Raw genomic sequence first — 19,062 nt, 5'->3', positions numbered from 1 at the left:
ATTTTATCAATATTATCATGGTTAGGAATCCAAGCGTTCTGGAATCTGAGTCCTTTGATTTAAATTGTGCCTCCGTCACGTACTAGCTGCATGATATTGGGTAAGTCAGTTGGCATCTGTGTCTCAGTAAATGAGGATAACAGTAGTGCCTACAACATCAGCACTAAATGAAAGCACACATGCAAGTAAATCTTGTAGCAATAATAAGTGCGCCATGACGTTACCCATCCTTCACAATGTGGCTTCTATGGGCAGGGACCTCGCCTGCCTTGTTCACTGCTGTAACCTCAGTGGCTGGCACATAATAGGTGTCCGATAAATACCTGTGGGAAGAATGAATGAATCTCCTTTCCTCCGTCTCTAACTCTCAACAGAAGAGTAAAGAAGAGGAAAGAGTTAAGCAAATTAGAGGCCAGTACAGCTGGAGCCAGTTCTTGGTTGACGGCCAGCACAAAAATCCAGGAGGAACAGGGTTTGGAGTTGTAGATCCACTTTGACTGCGGTTGGAAAAGTGCAGCTGACAGGGTCTGGAAGAGAAGAGAGGAGTGTTTGCTAAATCCCACAGCATGGGCATTTTTCTTTCTTTCTTTCTTTTTAAGCCTGAGAAGCAAAGGATGAAACTGTATCATCTGGTTCAGTAACATAATCTTAAAATAAAATGAAAAAATCGGGGAGTTTCTCTGTGGGAAAAGAGAACAAGAGGATTCAAAGGAAAAAGACAATAGAGAATTTAATCCAAAACATCTAAAAGCAAGTATTTTTTTCAGGGATTTTCAGAGATTGTCTACAGAAAGAGAAAAAAAATTGAAAGAGAAGAATAAAACTGTGAAGATGTTTCAAACATGAGGACTCTTTAAAATATACCTACAAGAATTCCTTATTCGTACAGATAAACATGCTCAATTTCCTGCTGACCCTCCCCCTTCCCCTCGCCCCCAGATCTTTATCAGCTGGGCTTCTACCAAGATGTGGCAGAATACGGACTACACATGGGCCCTGCTCAGTGAGAAGAAACAAAACTAAGCTAAACTCTGCTCCCAAGACAAAGTAAGTGACTATTCACTTTGTAATATTCAGAGAAACAATATAAAACAGAAGTCGTGTGGAAGACATAACAAACGCACCATTTCACATTTTTGTTTTAAATACACTGTTTAATTTAGAATAGCTTTAGATTTACAGAAAGCTTACCAAAAAAAAAAAAAAAAGTACAGGTAGTTTCCATATATACCCTGTGCCCAGTATCCCCTGTTAAGATCTAACATGAATATGTTCATCATTAGTCATAGCTAATGAACCAATATTGACACATTGTTATTAACTGAAGCCCACACCTTGTTCAGATGTCTTTAGTTTTTACCTAGTCCTTTGCTCCAGGGTTCCATCCAGGGTCCCACATCGCAGTTAGTCATCATGTCTCCTTAGGATGCATTAAACTGTGACAGTTTTAGACTTTGCTTCTTTTGGGTGACCTGGACACTTTGGAGAAATTCTGTAAAGCGTCCCTCAATTTGGGTTTGTCTGATGTGTTTCTTTTGCTTCGACTGGGATTATAGTTTGGGGGAGGTAAAGTTCCGTTCTCACTACGTCATATCAAGGGTGCATTATCAACATGAATTACCACTGATGATGTTAATCTTCTGTACTTTCACCCCCTTTCCATACTGTATCTTTGGAAGAAAGTAACTGCACACAGTGTAGGGAGTGCGCTGCACCTCCTCAAGGGGGCAGTATCCACATACATTTTTTAAAAATTCTAATGTGTAGGCATTTGTCTCTTCTCCCCACTTACCTGTTTATTCAATCATTTGTATTAGTATGGACTTGCATTAGTCTACTAGGGCTGCCATAACAAAATACCATAGACTGGGTGGCTTCAATAATAGAAATTAATTTTCTTGCTGTTCTGGAGGCTGGAACTCTAAGATCAAGGTAATAGTAGGGTTGGTTCCAGATGAGACCTCTCTCCTCAGTTTGCAGATGGCTGCCTTCTCACCATATCCTCACTGTGCACATGCCAAGAGAGAAGGATTTCTGGTGTCTCTTCCTCTTAAAAGGGCACTAGTCCTTCGGGATTAGGACCCCACCCTTATGACCTCATTTAGCCTTATTTACTTCCTTAAAGGCCCTATTTCCAAATATAGTATCATTGGGGGTTAGGGCTTCAGCAAATAATTTTGGGGGGTGGGAGGATACAATTCAGCCCATAACAGGGCTCATAATTATTTATTTTAGACTTTGGGTTATAATCCAATACTATATTATTTATTTTGCTCTTCAAGTAGCCTGTGGGAGCTCTTTCAGTTGACTCTTGTGTCCCCTTGACGTATCCCATCAGTTTGGTTTTTGAGCACTTCCTTATTTTCTGTGCTACAAGATACCCCAGGTTAGTCTTGTATATTACGTGCTCCAGCCTTAGAATCAGCTGTTTCTCCAAAGGACCTGAATTCCTTCTATTGGACAATGGTATGAGAAACCCAGATCTGGTTCCTGGGTTTGCTTGTTGCTATTGGGTGCTGTTGCCTCTAGGCCCTCTCAACAATAGCAGTTCTTTTAGTGCTTTTTATGTTGACTTTTCAAAGAGTCTGATACAGTGTCTTGTCCCAAACCTAAAAAAGAGAAATAGGTTGATAGAAAAAGTAAGTTCTTGGGAATCAGATAGAAATCCTGTGATTTATCATCAGGTTTCACCACTTACCAGACAAGTAACCTCCTGCAAGTTACTTAACCCCATAAAGTTTATGTTTCCTTATTTTTAAAATGGAATATTTAAAAATATGTTAAAAGAGATTATGTACATAAAGGGCAAAGCAAACCACAAAGCTCATGATCAATAAATATTAGTAACCCCTTATCATATCATGGGCCACCTATTATGTCTGCAATTTAGACTTCTGAGCAAGAGATAATTGCTCAAAAACTACTTTGGTAAGTAGTTTTCTCCACATGCAAAATCCAATGCAAGAATAAGTTGACTTATTTATGAAGATTCTATCCTGTATTTCAAACTAGCTATTGGACAACTCTAAATGGGTATATAGATATTACTTCAAATTTGAAATATTTTAAGCTAAATTCTTTTCCCTAAACTGAGTCCCACATTGGATTTTTTTTTTTTTTTTTTTTTTTTTTTTTTTTTTTTGGCTATGCCACGTGGCTGGTGGGATCTTAGTTGCCCAACTAGGGATTCAACCTGCCCCCATGGCAGTGAAAGCTCCAAGTCCTAACCACTGGACCACCAGGGAATTCCCCCAACATTAGATTTTTTTACATTTCTAAAAGGAGTAGTACCATAGTTCATCCTAATTATCCAGATTCAAACTCTGATAATACCAGACTAGATATTTCAGACTAACCCTCCTGCTAAGTATAATTTTAAAATATTGACAAAGCCGACAGAGAAAGAAAAATACCATATTGCTTATATGTGGAATCTAAAAAAAAAAAAATGGTACAGATGAATCTGCTTACAAAACAGAAATGGAGTCACAGATATACAAAACAAACTTATGGTTACCAAGGGGGAAAGAGAGGGGCATAAACTGGGAGATTGGGATTGATATATACATACTACTATATATAAAATAGATAACTAATAAGAACCTACTGTATAGCATAGGGAACTCTATTCAATACTCTGTAATGACCTATATGGGAATAGGTTCACTTTGCAGTACAGCAGAAACTAACATAACATTGTAAATCAACTATACTCCAATAAAAATTAATTAAAATTTTTTTAAAATAAAATAAAATAAAATATTGACAAAGTACTTTTTCAATAGTCTTAAAGACATAGGAGCATTTATAAGTTATTAAGGAATTGTCAAGCCAGTGTCCAACAGAAGAAGGAAATTCAGAGAGGGTAGCCAATATCTGGAGCCATTTTGCCCTAGAAGAATTTTCTATTCCTTTAATGAAATGGAATACTGAGAGTCTGGGGTGGATAGGACTTACGGGACGAAGGGAACAAAAATCGTAATCCATGGTCTTGCAAAGAGGTTGTTCAAAGGCAAATACTCCATATTTAGTGTTGAGACTCTAAAAGTCTATCCTCTAAGGAGGAATTGGAAATAGATTGGCCTTCCCAGGGACTGAAGCTCAGCTTCAAGTCATCTCAATCCCTGGAAATTGATTAAAATGAGTGAGTGGTATGATTGCTCATAGTTGCCTGCCAAAAATAAGTGTTAAATTCTATTTGAATGAAGAGCACATCATTGCAGGGCTCAAGTTACTTGTGTAGTTTTTCATATATGGTATCTGGCATTTAATTTTTTTAATATGTTCTTATTTGAAAGGCACCCAAGTAAACAAGATAATGTGATCAAAACACAAGAGAAACAACAGATGATGTAAATAAAGCCCTCCCCCATAAGTCACATAATGAAGTTAACAGACACAATCTTTAAAATAACTCCAAAAATGTTTAATAAAACAAAAACCAAGATTGAGATCTTTGACAGAGAACTGGAAACTATAAAAATAAAATAACCTATGGCAATTCTTTAACTTAAGGGTACACTAACCAAATTTTAGAATTTGATGGACCAATTTAGTAGCAGATTAGTCACAATTATAGAGCTAATCAGTGAACTGGTAGATAAGTCACAAGAAAAATATTAAGATGAAACATGTAGAACTAAACAGATGGAAAATATCAACATAAAATAACAATAGAGGCTATACTGTGAGAAGGTCAAACATACACTAATTGGAGTCTCGAAAGAAGATGAGAGAGACAGTGGGAAAGAAGGAATACTTGGATAATAACTGAGAATTTTTTTAAAGATGAAAGATGTTAACCCACAGGTTCAAGAAGTTCTATACCTCATGAAGTATAAATAAAAAGAAAATCACAACTACACACATATTAAAAGCACTAAAACAAAAACTTTTCACTACCCATCCCCACTGCATTGCACCATCCTAATTCTGACCTTTATTTTTTCACAAGTAGACTAATATATTTATGTAACTACTATTCTCTATTTCTCCCTCATTTACAAAGCTGTCAAATTAATATTCCTCAAACATCATTTCTTATGCAGAAAATACTCAGAATTATTTGGTAACCTCTCTACAACCTGATATTGCCCAAAGGAGTGTTAATTGAGAAGGATCAACTAAGACAGCAGGACACAGTGAGCACCCGAGGTCCCTGGTGAAGGGCAGGCACATGTGGATAATTGAAAGGAAAGATTACATAATTCCATTAGTAATCCATAAGCAATCAGAAGTGTAAGTAATAATAATGACTAACACTCATAATGCTTTTCATATGGACCCTCATAGGTTGATGTATTTTAACTCATTTAGTCCTCACAACTCCATATGATATACTGTTAGTATCTTCATTTTACAGCTGGGGAAACAGAGATGGTAAGTAACTTGCCCATGGTCACACAGCTAAGTGACAAAGCTGAGCTATGGACCCAGATATCTGGCTCCAGAACCCATGTTCTTAATACCTACTGTCTCTGCACATATGAGCAGCAATGGTTTCTAAACAGAATCATAGTAGGACTGAGCTGACAGCAAGGATTAGAGTTCAGTAGAGAAATGTTAACTGTGTTTAGAGCTAATCTCTCACCTCCCAAGAGTGAGATTCACGTGAATGAGATCACACTGTGACTAAGGGCTAGACAGCAATCTTAACATCACTATAAAAAGAATTAAGTTTTAGAGCCCTTCTCTCCCTGGGATTACCATTATTTCCACGATTTGGTAAGAAAATACGTAGAGGCACAGGTTTTTCAGGGATTTCATAGGAAATCACTCTAACGTCTACATTGAACAAGTCCTCCTCGCAAACCAGTTGAAAAATGGCTAAGCTTAATCCATTTGGTTTAGTTTTCTCCTTCCAGAAATGCTACTTGGCATCTTTCTTTTTCTTTTATGAGAGTGTTTTAACTTTCATCTGCTGGTTTTAATTTAACTTGTCATATTTCTATTTTTTTTGTGCGTGTGCCCAGAGGCCTCTGGGAAAAGGACACATTTTTTAATAAATCGAAACAATAAAAACCAGAAAGGTCAACTTAAGTCAATTAGTCACGTTTCAAGCAATCTAAGTAGAAGACAAGAAATTCACTTCCAGCCTTCAAATTGTTCTCTCAAAGACTGCTAACCCTAAAGACGCAGACGTAGGGAATGGACTTGAGGACACGGGGAGGGGAAGGGTAAGCTGGGAAGAAGTGAGAGAGTGGCATGGACGTATATACACTACGAAATGTAAAATAGATAGCTAGTGGGAAGCAGCTGCATAGCACAGGGGGATCAGCTCAGTGCTTTGTGTCCAACTAGAGGAGTGGGATAGGGAGGGTGGCAGAGAGATGCAAGAGGGAGGAGCTATGGGGATATATGTTTATGTATAGCTGATTCACTTTGTTACAAAGCAGAAACTAACACACCATTGTAAAGCAATTATACTCCAATAATGTTAAAAAAAAAAAAAAAGACTGCTAACCCTGGAAACAGACTAGGGCATTCGTGCACAGAGAGAATTAAAGTGATCAAGGTCATGGGTACAGATAACTTAACTGTCATGGTAAGCAGGAAGCTTTTGTATGTACGTTACACAGACGACAAAACGCACAGATACCATAGGAGGCATATGGCATTCTATAGGGGCTCTAAACGTCCTAATTTGGTTCCGTGTCTTAGCACAGATGAATTCTGCTAAGATTGAACTTTTCTAAGTCAGGGGCCCCAAGGGACCCCAAGCCATAGGGTCCCTTGTTTTCCAGATCGGAGTGAGCAAAGTAACAACCGTATCTTTTTTTAAAGTTGCATCATTAATAGTCCATTTTATTCTTTGGTTGATCATGTGGCCATGTTCTTGGAAGGAAAATGATCTCCTAAAATCTTCCCCACAGCCATTCTTCTCTAACCACACCCTGTTAGTTTTGCTCTTGGCACTTATCCACTTAATTATATTCTTATCAGGTTGCTATCTCCTCACTGCATCATAAGCTCCAGGAAGGGAAGAACTATATCTCTTAAATTCACAAGTGTTTCTCCAGGTCTGGCACAGTACCTAAGACATAGTTAGTGCTCATATTTGTTGATGGGATAAAAAGAAGGAATAAACAAATAACAAAGTTAGGTAGGCCAATGAGATTGAGTAGAATAGAGTCCTTGCACGAGTGACATGGAAATCTGATTTGATTAATAGCTAGCTGGGAAAATATGAAATACTGTTTTTATGGGCAAATTCTTTCCTTCCCTCCCTCCTCCCTTCTTTCCTTCCTCCTCTCCTTTACATCTCTCTTCTTTTTCCCTTTTTACCTGATTTGCAAAGCTACCACAAGGAAATAAAGATGGTGATAAACGTGAGAAAGACCAACTCAAATTTGGGAACTTTGTAATGAAAAGGTCATCTAAATTGTGAGACTACCTCATTTTTTCACAAGAAAATCTCACACGCTTTAATAGGGTCACAGACACTAGAGGGCAGTCCTAGACACCCTCCTAGCATCTTCCCACCGTGGAATAAACACAGCAACCTAGTCTGGGGCTTAAAACACACTCAGGGGGCTTCCCTGGTGGCGCAGTGGCTGAGAATCCGCCTGCCAGTGCTGCGGACACGGGTTCGAGCCCTGGTCCAGGAAGATCCCACATGCCGCGGAGCAACTAAGCCCATGCGCCACAACTACTGAGCCTGCACTCTAGAGCCCTCAAGCCACAACTACTGAGCCCGCGCGCCTAGAGCCCGTGCTCCGCAACAAGAGAAGCCACCGCAATGAGAAGTCCGTGCACCGCAACGAAGACTAACCCCCACTCGCTGCAACTAGAGAAAGCCCGCGTGCGGCAATGAAGACCCAACACAGCCAAAAATAAATAAATAAATAAAATAAATTTAAAGCAAAAAGAAAACACACTCAGATCACCAATCAGATGCCCCAGCCTTCACCTCCTCCCATAAGAGGAGGACTCCTCCATGACTTCCCCACCTATTTGTAGGAGACCTTTGGTGTCTCGCCGGAGTCCTTCAGCATCCTCCAAGCGCTGAATGAAGAGTTTGGCTGCTTCAGAAGGCCACAGCTGCTGTCTCCCCCTGGAACCCACAACTATTTACCCTTGTCCTGGGTCCACAGAGATGCCTGCAGGATTGTGTTCACAAAAGCCTCTGCTTTCAAGTCCTGGTGCAACGGGGTGAATGTTTTTGTCCAGCCCGCCGCCCCTCCCCCATGCATATGTTGAAATCCCAACCCCCAATGTGATAGTATTGGGAGGTGGGACCTTTGGGAGGTCATGAGGGTGGAGCCCCATGATGGAATTAGTGCCTTATAAAAGGAACCCCAGAGGACTCTCTCACCCCCTTTCTGCCATGTGAGAATACAATGAGAAGTGGGCAACCTGGAGAGGGCTCTCATGAGAACCCAATCGCACTGGCACCTTGACCTTGGACTTCCGGTCTCCAGAACTGTGAGAAATAAGTTTCTGTTTTTTATGAGCCGCCCAGTCTATGGTATTTAGTTACAGCTGCCTGAATGAATTAAGACACCTGGCACATGCACAGGTGGGGAGAATGCCTCACTCCTCATTTTAAGTGACTCTCTTTCCCCAGGACCCCTAATACCTTATTGAAATTTAACAATAATAAAGCCCTTCGAATATATTCCCACAGCCTCCTTTGGCACTGGACTCAAGCATAAGCTTTTGGGGAACTGCACTTCCCAACTGCCAGACTCCAAATTTACAACTAAGATGTTGTGAGTTTTTTCCCATGGAAGTTTGCTTTAGTCACTGTGGCCAACCCATCAGACGTGTGTAGGTTTTTCAAGATTCTGGAGTGGACTGGCCCTAATTAAAATCTGTAAATCAAGGTCTTGCGTATAAGCTCAGCTGCCTGGGGTCTTTGACTCTCAGGAAGATTTATCCCCAGATGTCAAGGCTCTGGAAGAACACCATTGGCCTCAGTTACCTTCCTTTTTTAGAGAAAGAATTGTTTTATTTATTTTTATTTTTGTTTAAAGCAGAGTTGTATTTAAAAGGCTCATTCTAAAAAGAGATCAAGTCAGAGTCTGGTGGGAATTTTCCTTCAGCTAAACCAACTGCTGGCTGTGCTTGAACATCTGCCAGCACGGGGGCCACTGCTGCAGCACTTCTAACTTAGAAGTGGCTAATAAAATCATGAAGGGAAATCATAAAAGAGAATTACAAACAAAATTATCAAAAAGAAAAAAAAAAGATTTTACTATAATGAGATTCATCTTCCAGGGACCAGAAATAGAAAATTTGCAGACATAAGCTTATGCTAGCAGAGACACTTGACAGATTTAAAAGTTGTTTGCCCAAAGTAAGTTTAACTGACCAGTGTTTACTAATCAGTGGTTTCTAGCATTGCAGAAACTCTGAGTCCAGTTGGGCAAAAAAAAGAAAAAAACAATCAAACCAAAAACAAAGAAACAAACCAAAAAAACCCTGAGATCACCTCAGTTACCCAAAATACAAGAAGAGATTGAAAAACTACCTTCCATTTGTGGTGCATTCATTTTTAAAGCTGATGGAATCTTCAAGAACACATTGTTTTTACATTGGCTTATTTTGTAAATAGTTTAATTAACATATTGAAATTGTGATTGTATTAATGAAATAATCAGGTCGGGACTCCCCTAGCTCTTGATTTGGAGGCAGGATCACTTTTTATCACATAAAGAAATAGATTTAAACATAGTGGGGAGGGACTTCCCAGTGGTCCAGTGGTAAAGACTCTGCCTTCCAAAGCAGGGGACGCAGGTTCGATCCCTGGTCAGGGAGCTAAGATCCTACATGCCACGGGGCACCTAAGCCCATACACCACAACTACTGAGACCGTGTGCTGCAAACTACAGAGCCCACGTGCCCTGGAGCCCTCACACCACAACTAGAGAGAAGCCCCCATGCCACAACGAAGACCCGACACAGCCAAAAAAATTTAAAAAATAAATAAGTTAAAGAAATAAATATTTTAAAAAACTGTTAAAAAATAAAATAAACAGTGGGGAATAGTAATTGGTTATTAAGTTACAAAGGTATTTGGTCTTCTGTTAAAAAGTATGCACTAATGGTTAAATGTTACAACATCTCTATTTTTAAGTACTTCAGACATGGCTACAACCCAGAGAGCATTTTTTTTTTTCCTAGGGTACTCTTTACTTATTTATTTTTGGAATGTCTGGGCCAAATCTGTTTCATCTTTGACCTTTGGGTTCTTTTCTTTTCTGTTTAGGGAAACAACTATGTATACCTTTCTCAGTATTAAATATACACACGTACTCACATGCATGACAAACAATTCCCAGACTTGCTTTTCTGACAAATAAATCAGTGCTAGTAGATCTTTAAAATGTCAAACTTCTCATTCAGCATAAGGCCTGTCCCTGTCCATGTGTTTCTCTGACGGTGCCCCAGGTTTTACTGATTGGCATGGTTCCCACGTGTCAGAATAGTGCAATGTGCAAGACACCTATGCAGACCTATTCTGTCCCTGTAATTATTGCAGATTTTTTTTTTTTTTCTGGCATCTTGGAAGACTTACTACTCTCCCAGGCTCTTGGTCTCCCAGGAAGGTCAAAGAGCTTCAAGTACGTTTGCTTTCCCTCCACTCTTTGAATACCAAGGTACCACCAAACCCTTTTCTGAGACCTCTTAACACACTGCTACATTATGCCACCTCTCAATCACGACGCATGGGCATGCTCAAAGGGCCAGCCCAGAAGAGCTTGCTACTTTAGAAAGGTGACTTCCCATTATTGCCATAACTTAACAAAAACATACTTATAGACCTAATAGTATGAGGAACTGGTTTTGGCATCTGCCGGTCCTGGGTTCAAATCACACCACTCACTTGCTCTGTAACTTTGTATATGCTTGTACCTCTCTGAACCTTAATGCCCTCATCTGTACAGTGGAAAGTGACACTATTAAGAATATAGGCTTGTTGTATAAATCAAGAACAAGTGTGTTTTAGAAGAAACGGACAACTATAGGTATCCAATTATGTGGCAATAAGTAGAATTTTCTTTCCTGGCCTACCCCTATCTTGAATTAAAAATAAGGAACATGATAGAAATATCAAAAAGCAAGACAGTGACAAAAGGGGATACCCTGGTGATGTGCTGATTTACACAGATCAAAGCATTTTATAATATTGAGCTACTTCTGTCTGGTAAGTTGGTATGTGGACCAAGTGTACATCTAGGATTATGCTATTACTTTCTTTTTGTTTTTAATTGCACTTTATTAATTTAAACAAATAGAGATAATGATTGCTTATGTTATCTTTGTAAATCTTTTGAAACATGCCCTCATAAAGACTTGAGAAAAGGCTGGATTTTTTAACTCAAAATACTTTTTTAAAAATAATTTTTATTGGAGTATAGTTGCTTTACAATAGTGTGTTAGTTTATACTGTACAGCAAAGTGAATCAGCTATAGATATACATATATTCCCTCTGTTTTGGATTTCCTTCTCATTTAGGTCACCACAGAGCATTGAGCAGAGTTCCCTGCGCTATACAGTAGGTTCTCATTAGTTATCTATTTTATACATAGTATCAATAGTGTATATATGTCAATCCCAATCTCCCAATTCATCACCCCCCCCATTACTTTCTACCTATTTAGGTGTTCCATTTCAACATAAGACTTGCCTGCCATGTGATGAATTTACACATTTCAGCATGCAGTCTCAGGAAATGATGGAGTTGAGGTTATTTCCCAGTCTCAAGGTCTCCCACAGCTCTGAATATGCCCATGTGTACGTTGCATGTGAATTACTCACTGAAATTTACTCTAGGGAACATCCCTTTTATGAACAATAGTAACCTGACCCAGGGTAGCGGACTTTGTATCCAACACAAGAGAACTTTTGGACTGAGAAAAATGTTTTCTACCCTCTACTTTTAAGTCCTTGTCTGGGAAAGGACTATCCAGTTAGGAAATGATCCAGATGTGATGATTTGCTACATAATCTTCTGATAGCTTATTAATTTTTAGCATTTTTACAGGGATGAGACAAGCAAAGATGAAAATGTACAATTTAAATCAGTCTGCCAAGTGGGTTCTAATGTAAGAGAGAGAGAGTCTAGCTTTTCAATGGGAGCAGAGATTTTCCGTGGATGGACTCCTACATCTGCACCACCAGACTAGACCACTGCTCTGAATCACAGTTGACGCTTCCAGCTTCTTGGGGATCCCATGCTAGTAACAGACTCAACAGGTCCGGCATCTAACTCACCATCTACCTCCCATTATGCTCTCCTTGCCCATTGCTACTGTTTGTGATTCTCCTCTTCTTAGTCGATACCTGCAGACTCACCTTGGGCTCACCTTCACTTTCCTTCTGCCATCAGTCTTCTGGCCCTTTTCCTGCTAGTTAACCCTGTGGGCTTCCTTTCCCTTCCATCTGTTAATCATGTCGACGTCCTCATCAGCCAGTGCATTTGGGCAACAGCTGGTTTGCTGTCTCTTCCTTCTAACAACTGACCCCCTTCCCCCAACACACACACACATCCTCCACTGAACTTCCGGAATCCCTGTGGGCATGTCATGCCTTTGCTGTAGAACCGGCTCCCTTTGCCTCAATAAATGTTCTTGTCATTAAGATCCTTTCTCAGGACGTCCATCCCTATCTCCCACTGCTCTCCAGCCCACACTTTTATTCTAATCCCTGGCACAACCATTTCATCCCAGCCTTTCTGTCTTTAATACCTTCCCTCAATCACTCCGCCCACAATGTCCAAAGCCAAGCCTCATATTCAAATTTCTGTTGAAATCTACCAACACTTCTCCTTAAAATACTGTAGACCCTACGCACCTCTCCCATCTCTATACCTATATAACCCCAGCGCCACCCTGTTTAACGCTTAATTGCTCTCTTTCCCCATCAGTCCTGTTTCCCCGGAAGACCACATGTTATGTAAGGGCTTCTACATCACGGTTCTGTTCTGCCTTCTCCCCCTACTCATCCTTCACTCCCTACCGCAAGCAGAAGACACAGAAAGAGATCAGTAACACCGGTGGTGGATTGGAACTGAAGTTTGACCTCCTGCTGATTCCAACCTACACCCTCGACCCCTGCTGGGGGTAAACTGGAAATTCCGACATTCCCAACTTTGCCAGTCTTCACCACAATTACACAGGGTCAAGGACATATAGGGCCCAGTCACTTGACGTGCGCCACGTGCCTTTGAGAAAGACCTAAATAAAATCTCCAGGATTGCTCTATCAGCTACCTCGGCAGGGAGGTCGGGTAGAGGTGGGGGAGGAGGGGATTGTTGGATTTAAACTTTCATTCTCAGTCACAGGCGAACAAACGCACATCGACCCTGAAAGGGTCTTCAGGCTGCAGAGGTGACGCAAAGATCCCGGCTTGGTCTGGCCTCGTCCCTCGTGCTGGGGTACGCTTTCACAGTTTTCCATTTGGGAGACACTGGAGTAAATCCTCGCCCCATGCGGCGGGGGCCGGGGGAGGGGGGAGATCGGCTTCCAAAAGCAATGGCTTGAGTTGGCCTGTGTGAGGCTCAGATCGTTCTTGAGATGTAGAAAGCCGGGCGGCCGAAGCAGGCGCCGGCAGCCAGCGGGGCCGAGGGCGGCCGGGGAGTCGCGGGCTCCGGCCCGCAGTGCGCGGACGCGCCGCTAGGAGGCGCCCCGACCGCGCCGCGGCCCCTCCCGCTGCCAGAGGAGGGCTCGGATCCCCTCCGCCAGCCCCCCGAGCCGCGGGACCAGGCGGCCGGCAGACCGCAGGGGACGCGCGGAGGATCGCCCGGGGCTGTCACCGCGGACGCGCCGCGCGCACCGACCCGGGCCGCGGGCATCGGGGACCGCCAGCCCCCCACGCCCGCCGTTCCCCGGCCGGGGTCTTCGGCTCCCGCCGCCCGGTGAGCACCGGCCGGGCGGAGGGCGATGTCCGCCCGGGCCCGCCGCGGTCCCCGGGGCAACCGGGCGCCGCCCCTCGCGCCCCTCTGCTGCTTCTCGGCCGCGCTGGTGGTGCTGTGGTCGCCCGCCTCGCAGGCGTTCAACTTGGACGTGGACCAGCTCACGGTGTACGGCGGCCCCGAGGGCAGCTACTTCGGCTACGCGGTGGACTTCCACGTACCTGCCGCTCGCACGTAAGTTTCCCCGCGCGCGCGGCCCCCCCACCCCCGCCCCAGGATGGGTCCCTGGCCCTCTGCCGGGGGACCCGCGCCTGTCCCCGCAGCCTGATGGCAGGCGATCCTGAGAGCCCATCGCGCTGCCCGCTGGGGGTCCCGTCCGGCTCCCCGCCACCAGCCTCTTCTCTCGCCTTCCGTGCTAGATGTGCCTTGTGAACTTTGAGCTAGGGACATGCCGCTTGCCTAGAATCCGAAGGTCCCGGGGAGGTCCCGAGACAAAGACTTCAGCGTCGTACAAAGGGGGAAACGGGACCGAGCGGACTCAAGCCAGTGAAAACCACGACCGCAACACGGTCTGTTTATACGTAGCCCGTAACCATTAAGGGTCTGGGCGCAAGTGCTGTCTGCTACAAGCAGCTGGGCTCTGTCCTTGGCTATTCCCCCCCGCCCGCCCCTCTTCCCTCAACTCACTATATACATAGCTCCACCTAGAGAAGAATTAGGACTGTTTGCACCCTCTTCCAAACCAGGTTTCAGACGCCCATAGGTTTCCGCGAGGAAATCAGGTTTGATGGTCGGTCTCCATCCTAAACACGTTTCTGCCCTTGACCCCGACCCTAGTCTCGGTGGGCAGGCTGCTGCAGAGACAGCGTCGCCTGCGCTCACGTTTGTGATTCCCAAGGAGTGATTCCTCTCCAACCCTTTGCGCAGAGCGAGTGTCTTGGTGGGAGCGCCCAAAGCCAACACCAGCCAGCCAGACATCGTGGAAGGGGGAGCCGTCTACTACTGTCCTTGGCCCGCCGAGGGGTCCGTGCAGTGCAGGCAGATACCGTTTGACACCACCAGTAAGTGATACTTGTCATTCCCAACTGTGGGTCCTGGTTTCAAAGAGCCACAGCCATCCTGGAGTCAACTGTCCACTTTCTTTGTGCTCATGTGGCCTGTCTGATGGGTCTGTGTTGTGGGCAGCGCAGGTCCCTAGAGAAACCAGCTTTTTAAAGCCGGAGTGAAGGGGAGGAAAATGTTGAGTGCACCCCAGAGGGGAAACGGTATTGTGAGCGTGGGTATTTGGGCGCACCCTGGTAACTGCTGTTTCCTTACTCTTCCGAGATAAGCATTTTCAGGGGGAGTGGTCGGTTTGGAGAAAGGCAGATGTTACACCCTAACCTTGATTCCAGAGAGAATTTGGTTACTTCCCAAGGACAAATCTGGGAAAAGACAGATCCTTAGCATTTCCAGTGCCCAAGCTCCGGAGGCAAGAGTCAGCTGCTACAGACCCAGATATCACTCCATGTTGCTGTTTAATTCTTTACAGAAAGAAAGAATTTTCTTTCAAAATATCGGACATTGGATGCAAACGAGTACAGGCAGAGTGTGGATGGATTACATTCATTTCCAAAATCCCTGGACAGATGTTTCTTATTTAATTAAAGGGAAAATACATTTTAAACAATTCAGGCTGGTTATGTTTCCTCTGGTGTTTTCTCCTTGGGTCTTGAGAAAACAATTTAAACTTAATGCTTTCAAAAACGTTAACACTGAATGTTTTAATTTGTACCTCTAAAACTTTATGAATTCAAAAGGTATACATTATCAGGAAGAAAACACCTCTTTTCAGAAAAATGTGAATGTGTCAACTCAAATAATGTTCTTTGACGAACAATCAATTAAAATACCTTTTGCACCACACAACTATTTTATGACCTATTCTTCATTATTGTTACATTAGTATTCATTTAGAATTTATGTAGGACATCAATTTTCACAGAATTTTGATGAAATTGGATGGGTGGTATTTACCTGTTACTTTAACTGATTTGCAGTTTTTATTTTAAAGGAGAAAATAATTTCACTTCTAAGTATATGGGAATCATTTCAAAGAAAAAACTCCTACGCAAGTATTAGCTTGAATTATGACCAAACTAGGAAATATTTTATGAAAACACTTTAAAATTATGCTTTTCATATGTGTCTATATATGGTCACAATAGCTCATTTACCATCTTATTGACTAATTCAGTTATTTCATACCAATTTTTATAAACTTTTAAAGTTTAACTCTTAGAAACTGGAAAAATTAAACCACTTGATATTAATTTGTGAAAGAAATCTTTCAATTAGTTGTTGAATCAGGACTTTAGATGCTTCTAATTACTGACCTCTTGCTTGAGAATAAATTTCCTAAATCAGAACAATTAAGCATAAAATTAAAGGTATTTTACTAATCCACGTCAAAATCATTTGTATTTTAAAAAGTATTTTAAATGTAAGCCTTGATAAATAAAAACATAAATTGTTGGCATACTTGAATTTAAGCTAAGGGAAATTAGCATTTGCATTTTGAGACATTTGATGTATTTTTACCAACAGTCAATCTATAGTCATGGACATGAATTTAATAACTTTCTAGAATATTCCCATAACATATCAGCATATCAAATCAGGATCTGGTTAGTATATTTTCTCTTTGATAAGGAAGAATCAATATCTGTCCAGATAAGTCACACCTGAATACCTTTCTAAGTACTCATCCCAGTAGATGTCACCGTTCAACAAATGAAAACCAGAGAATACAGACATCAATATGAATTACTGAAAACTGACCACTCCCAACCAAAAATTTCCAATGTTAAATTACAATAGGCAGCATCTCCCAAAAGTTCATTCTAAAGCAACTGTTTGGAGCTTTGAATTCAGTTTCCCATAGAGAACTAATGCTGAAAGATCATGCTTTGGTTTCCAGAATAACCCATAGGAATGCACTTAACCCTTACTGTAGCTGAATTATATTTGCAATGAAACAGTAGGGGACAAACTAGTACAATTTTGGCGATTAAATAAATAGGAAAATAATGAGTGTTGAGAAAACATCAGTGTTCCTTGGAGAAAGAGGGGGGTAGATGGCACCTTTTGCACAGGTTCTCAGGAAGACATCTGGATATCGCAAAGGGCTTTCGAGATTAATGCTGCTGGTTCTACAACTATGTCTTATTTCACTCCTAAATGGATGTTTTTTTTTTTTCTCTTTTATTTGTTTTTTGGCCTTGCCTCACGGCATGCGGGATCTTAGTTCCCACTGTCCCCTGCAGTGGAAGCATGGAGTCCTAACCCCTGGACCACCAGGGAATTCCCTGGGGTTTTTTTTTCTTGAGAGGTGCATTCATCCTAGTATTTTATACTTGCAACCATAATCGCCATAACTTGAGGGTTCATTAAGTGGAACAAAGTGAGGGAAACAGGGAGGGAGATGGATGTTTCTGAAATAATTGAGCAAGAAATGAAAAAAAAAAAAAAAAGCAAGGCATAGGAGGCCACACAACATTTGTAAGAAATGAATGGTCTATGATGGAATGAACAAAGCAGTGAACGGTGAAAGCCTGGGGGAGTTTCAGAGAGAGAAGATAAGAATGACTGAGAAAAGAAAGTTCCCCATTTAGCCATCAGGGGGTACTGTGGGCCCAGGAACCTGGGCTGCTACTGGGAATGGCCTGAGAATGGGTGGGGGAATAGGAATCAGAGGACTGTGGCTCAGGGGTTTGCTACTGAGCGAGGGCCAGCACACTACATACACATCATTTCTACCAATGACCTTATCCATGAGCCACAAGACGGTGGAATTGCCAGTGAATGCCATTTGCTGCAAAGCTGTGAAAGGAAGGGAAGGACAGCAGGAGCCTGTAGAGCTATTTCCAGTTCAAGTGTCAGTTCTGTGAGCAGAGTATGATCTTGGAACCAAAGATGAAAGGCAGAAACAGAGGCATTCTGACTCTGGGTGTTGCAGTCAATGCTACCAGATGCATTGCATTTATTCATCACCTACTATGTACCAGTCACTTATACACATTATTTCTAATCCATACAACAAAATGACCATGTAAAACCCATTTTATGAGTAAGGCAACAGACATCAAAGGTGTTTAAAAGATACATCCAAGACCACACAATGGTAAACAGTAGATGCAGGGCTGGTCCTAACAGACTGCAAATTCAAGGTTAGATCCTATGGAGCTGAGGCACTGCTCACCTTCCCTCCCCCTCCTCCACTTCCCCGCCCCAAAGTTACCGTCACAGGTTCCAGTTAAAATGATCCTCCAGAGAAGATCTGAAAGGGGAAAGCAGTTTGGGTAGAAGGTTGTGGAAACCAGAGGTCATAGAGACAGCCTTTGTCTAGGTGGGAATGATGGGTTGTATATGCCCCCTCAGCTGCCTCTTGTCCTACCCTCTGCCCATGGGCAGCAATGTGCAGGTTTCCCCCAAAGAGGAAGGAAATTCCTCTGCTTGACAAAGTAGGGGCTCTGAGTGCTGGACACCCGCAAACTGAGATGCACATAATAGAGTGGGATGCCTCGGGCATCAATATAGATCACATTGCAAATATACCTTTGTACAGAGAACCATGACTGTCTCTGTTTTCCACCCTGTCTGCTTTTACTATTACATCTGAATTCGAGACATTCTAAGTAAATTTGACCTTTTAATGATGTTGTTTCAACTTGTTCAGGCCCCGGGGGTGTCTATAAATTAATGCTCGCTGCGGTAACCTACTAAACTCTCTCAGCCTAGACACTGGGGGAGACTGGCCTATAATTTAGTCCGTGAATCTGGTTGTGATCTTGAACCTTAGTTTATTTAAGGTCAACTGCCTTTTTTTTTCTTTCTGCCTTTGCGTTTGAAATTTTTTTCATTAAATAGTCATTTATTTTATTTTTACTTTATCCTATAACCTGGATTTAAAAAAATTACTTACCATAAACGCAAAAATAGAGGAAGCTGGGAATTGCCTAGCACTTCAAATGTATGAATACTATTAAAATCTGTGGTCCTTTCAAGTATGAAAAAAGAAAACTTTCGGGAAGCATATGGTGGTGGGGAGGGAAAAGGGTAGATAATTTTCCTGCTCTGCACAAAATCAAGTGGCTCCAAAAATGTCCTTCTCTCAGCTCCCTCCTGGCTTTCCCTCTTACTTCACTAGAATAAAATTTCCCCA

The 19,062-nt window shown here is 42.2% G+C and overlaps 1 protein-coding gene and 1 long non-coding RNA gene across 3 annotated transcripts in view; one reads left to right on the top strand and one right to left on the bottom strand.

Moving 5' to 3' along the window:
- LOC309656462 overlaps positions 1 to 19,062 on the bottom strand; it is a 1,106,578-nt gene that overhangs the window by 711,432 nt on the left and 376,084 nt on the right. The gene's annotated exons all lie outside the window — the stretch shown is intronic.
- The window catches only part of ITGA8 (integrin subunit alpha 8), a 182,947-nt gene continuing 177,539 nt past the window's right edge, over positions 13,655 to 19,062 (top strand). The window contains exons 1-2 of one of the 2 annotated variants that reach the window (XM_082452761.1): positions 13,655 to 14,093; positions 14,787 to 14,920. In XM_082452761.1, the coding sequence (XP_082308887.1) occupies positions 13,888 to 14,093; positions 14,787 to 14,920 (340 nt within the window). In that variant the 5' untranslated portion in view covers positions 13,655 to 13,887. The remainder of the gene's footprint in view (positions 14,094 to 14,786; positions 14,921 to 19,062) is intronic. The other variant, XM_082452760.1, reaches the window with a different exon arrangement.

This window comes from Balaenoptera physalus (genome assembly GCF_965194825.1).
Source record: "Balaenoptera physalus genome assembly, chromosome: 2".
NCBI classification, from domain to species: Eukaryota; Metazoa; Chordata; class Mammalia; order Artiodactyla; family Balaenopteridae; genus Balaenoptera; species Balaenoptera physalus.
The sequence above is the reverse complement of the archived record's forward strand: the minus strand, read 5'-3'. Positions and strand labels throughout refer to the sequence as shown.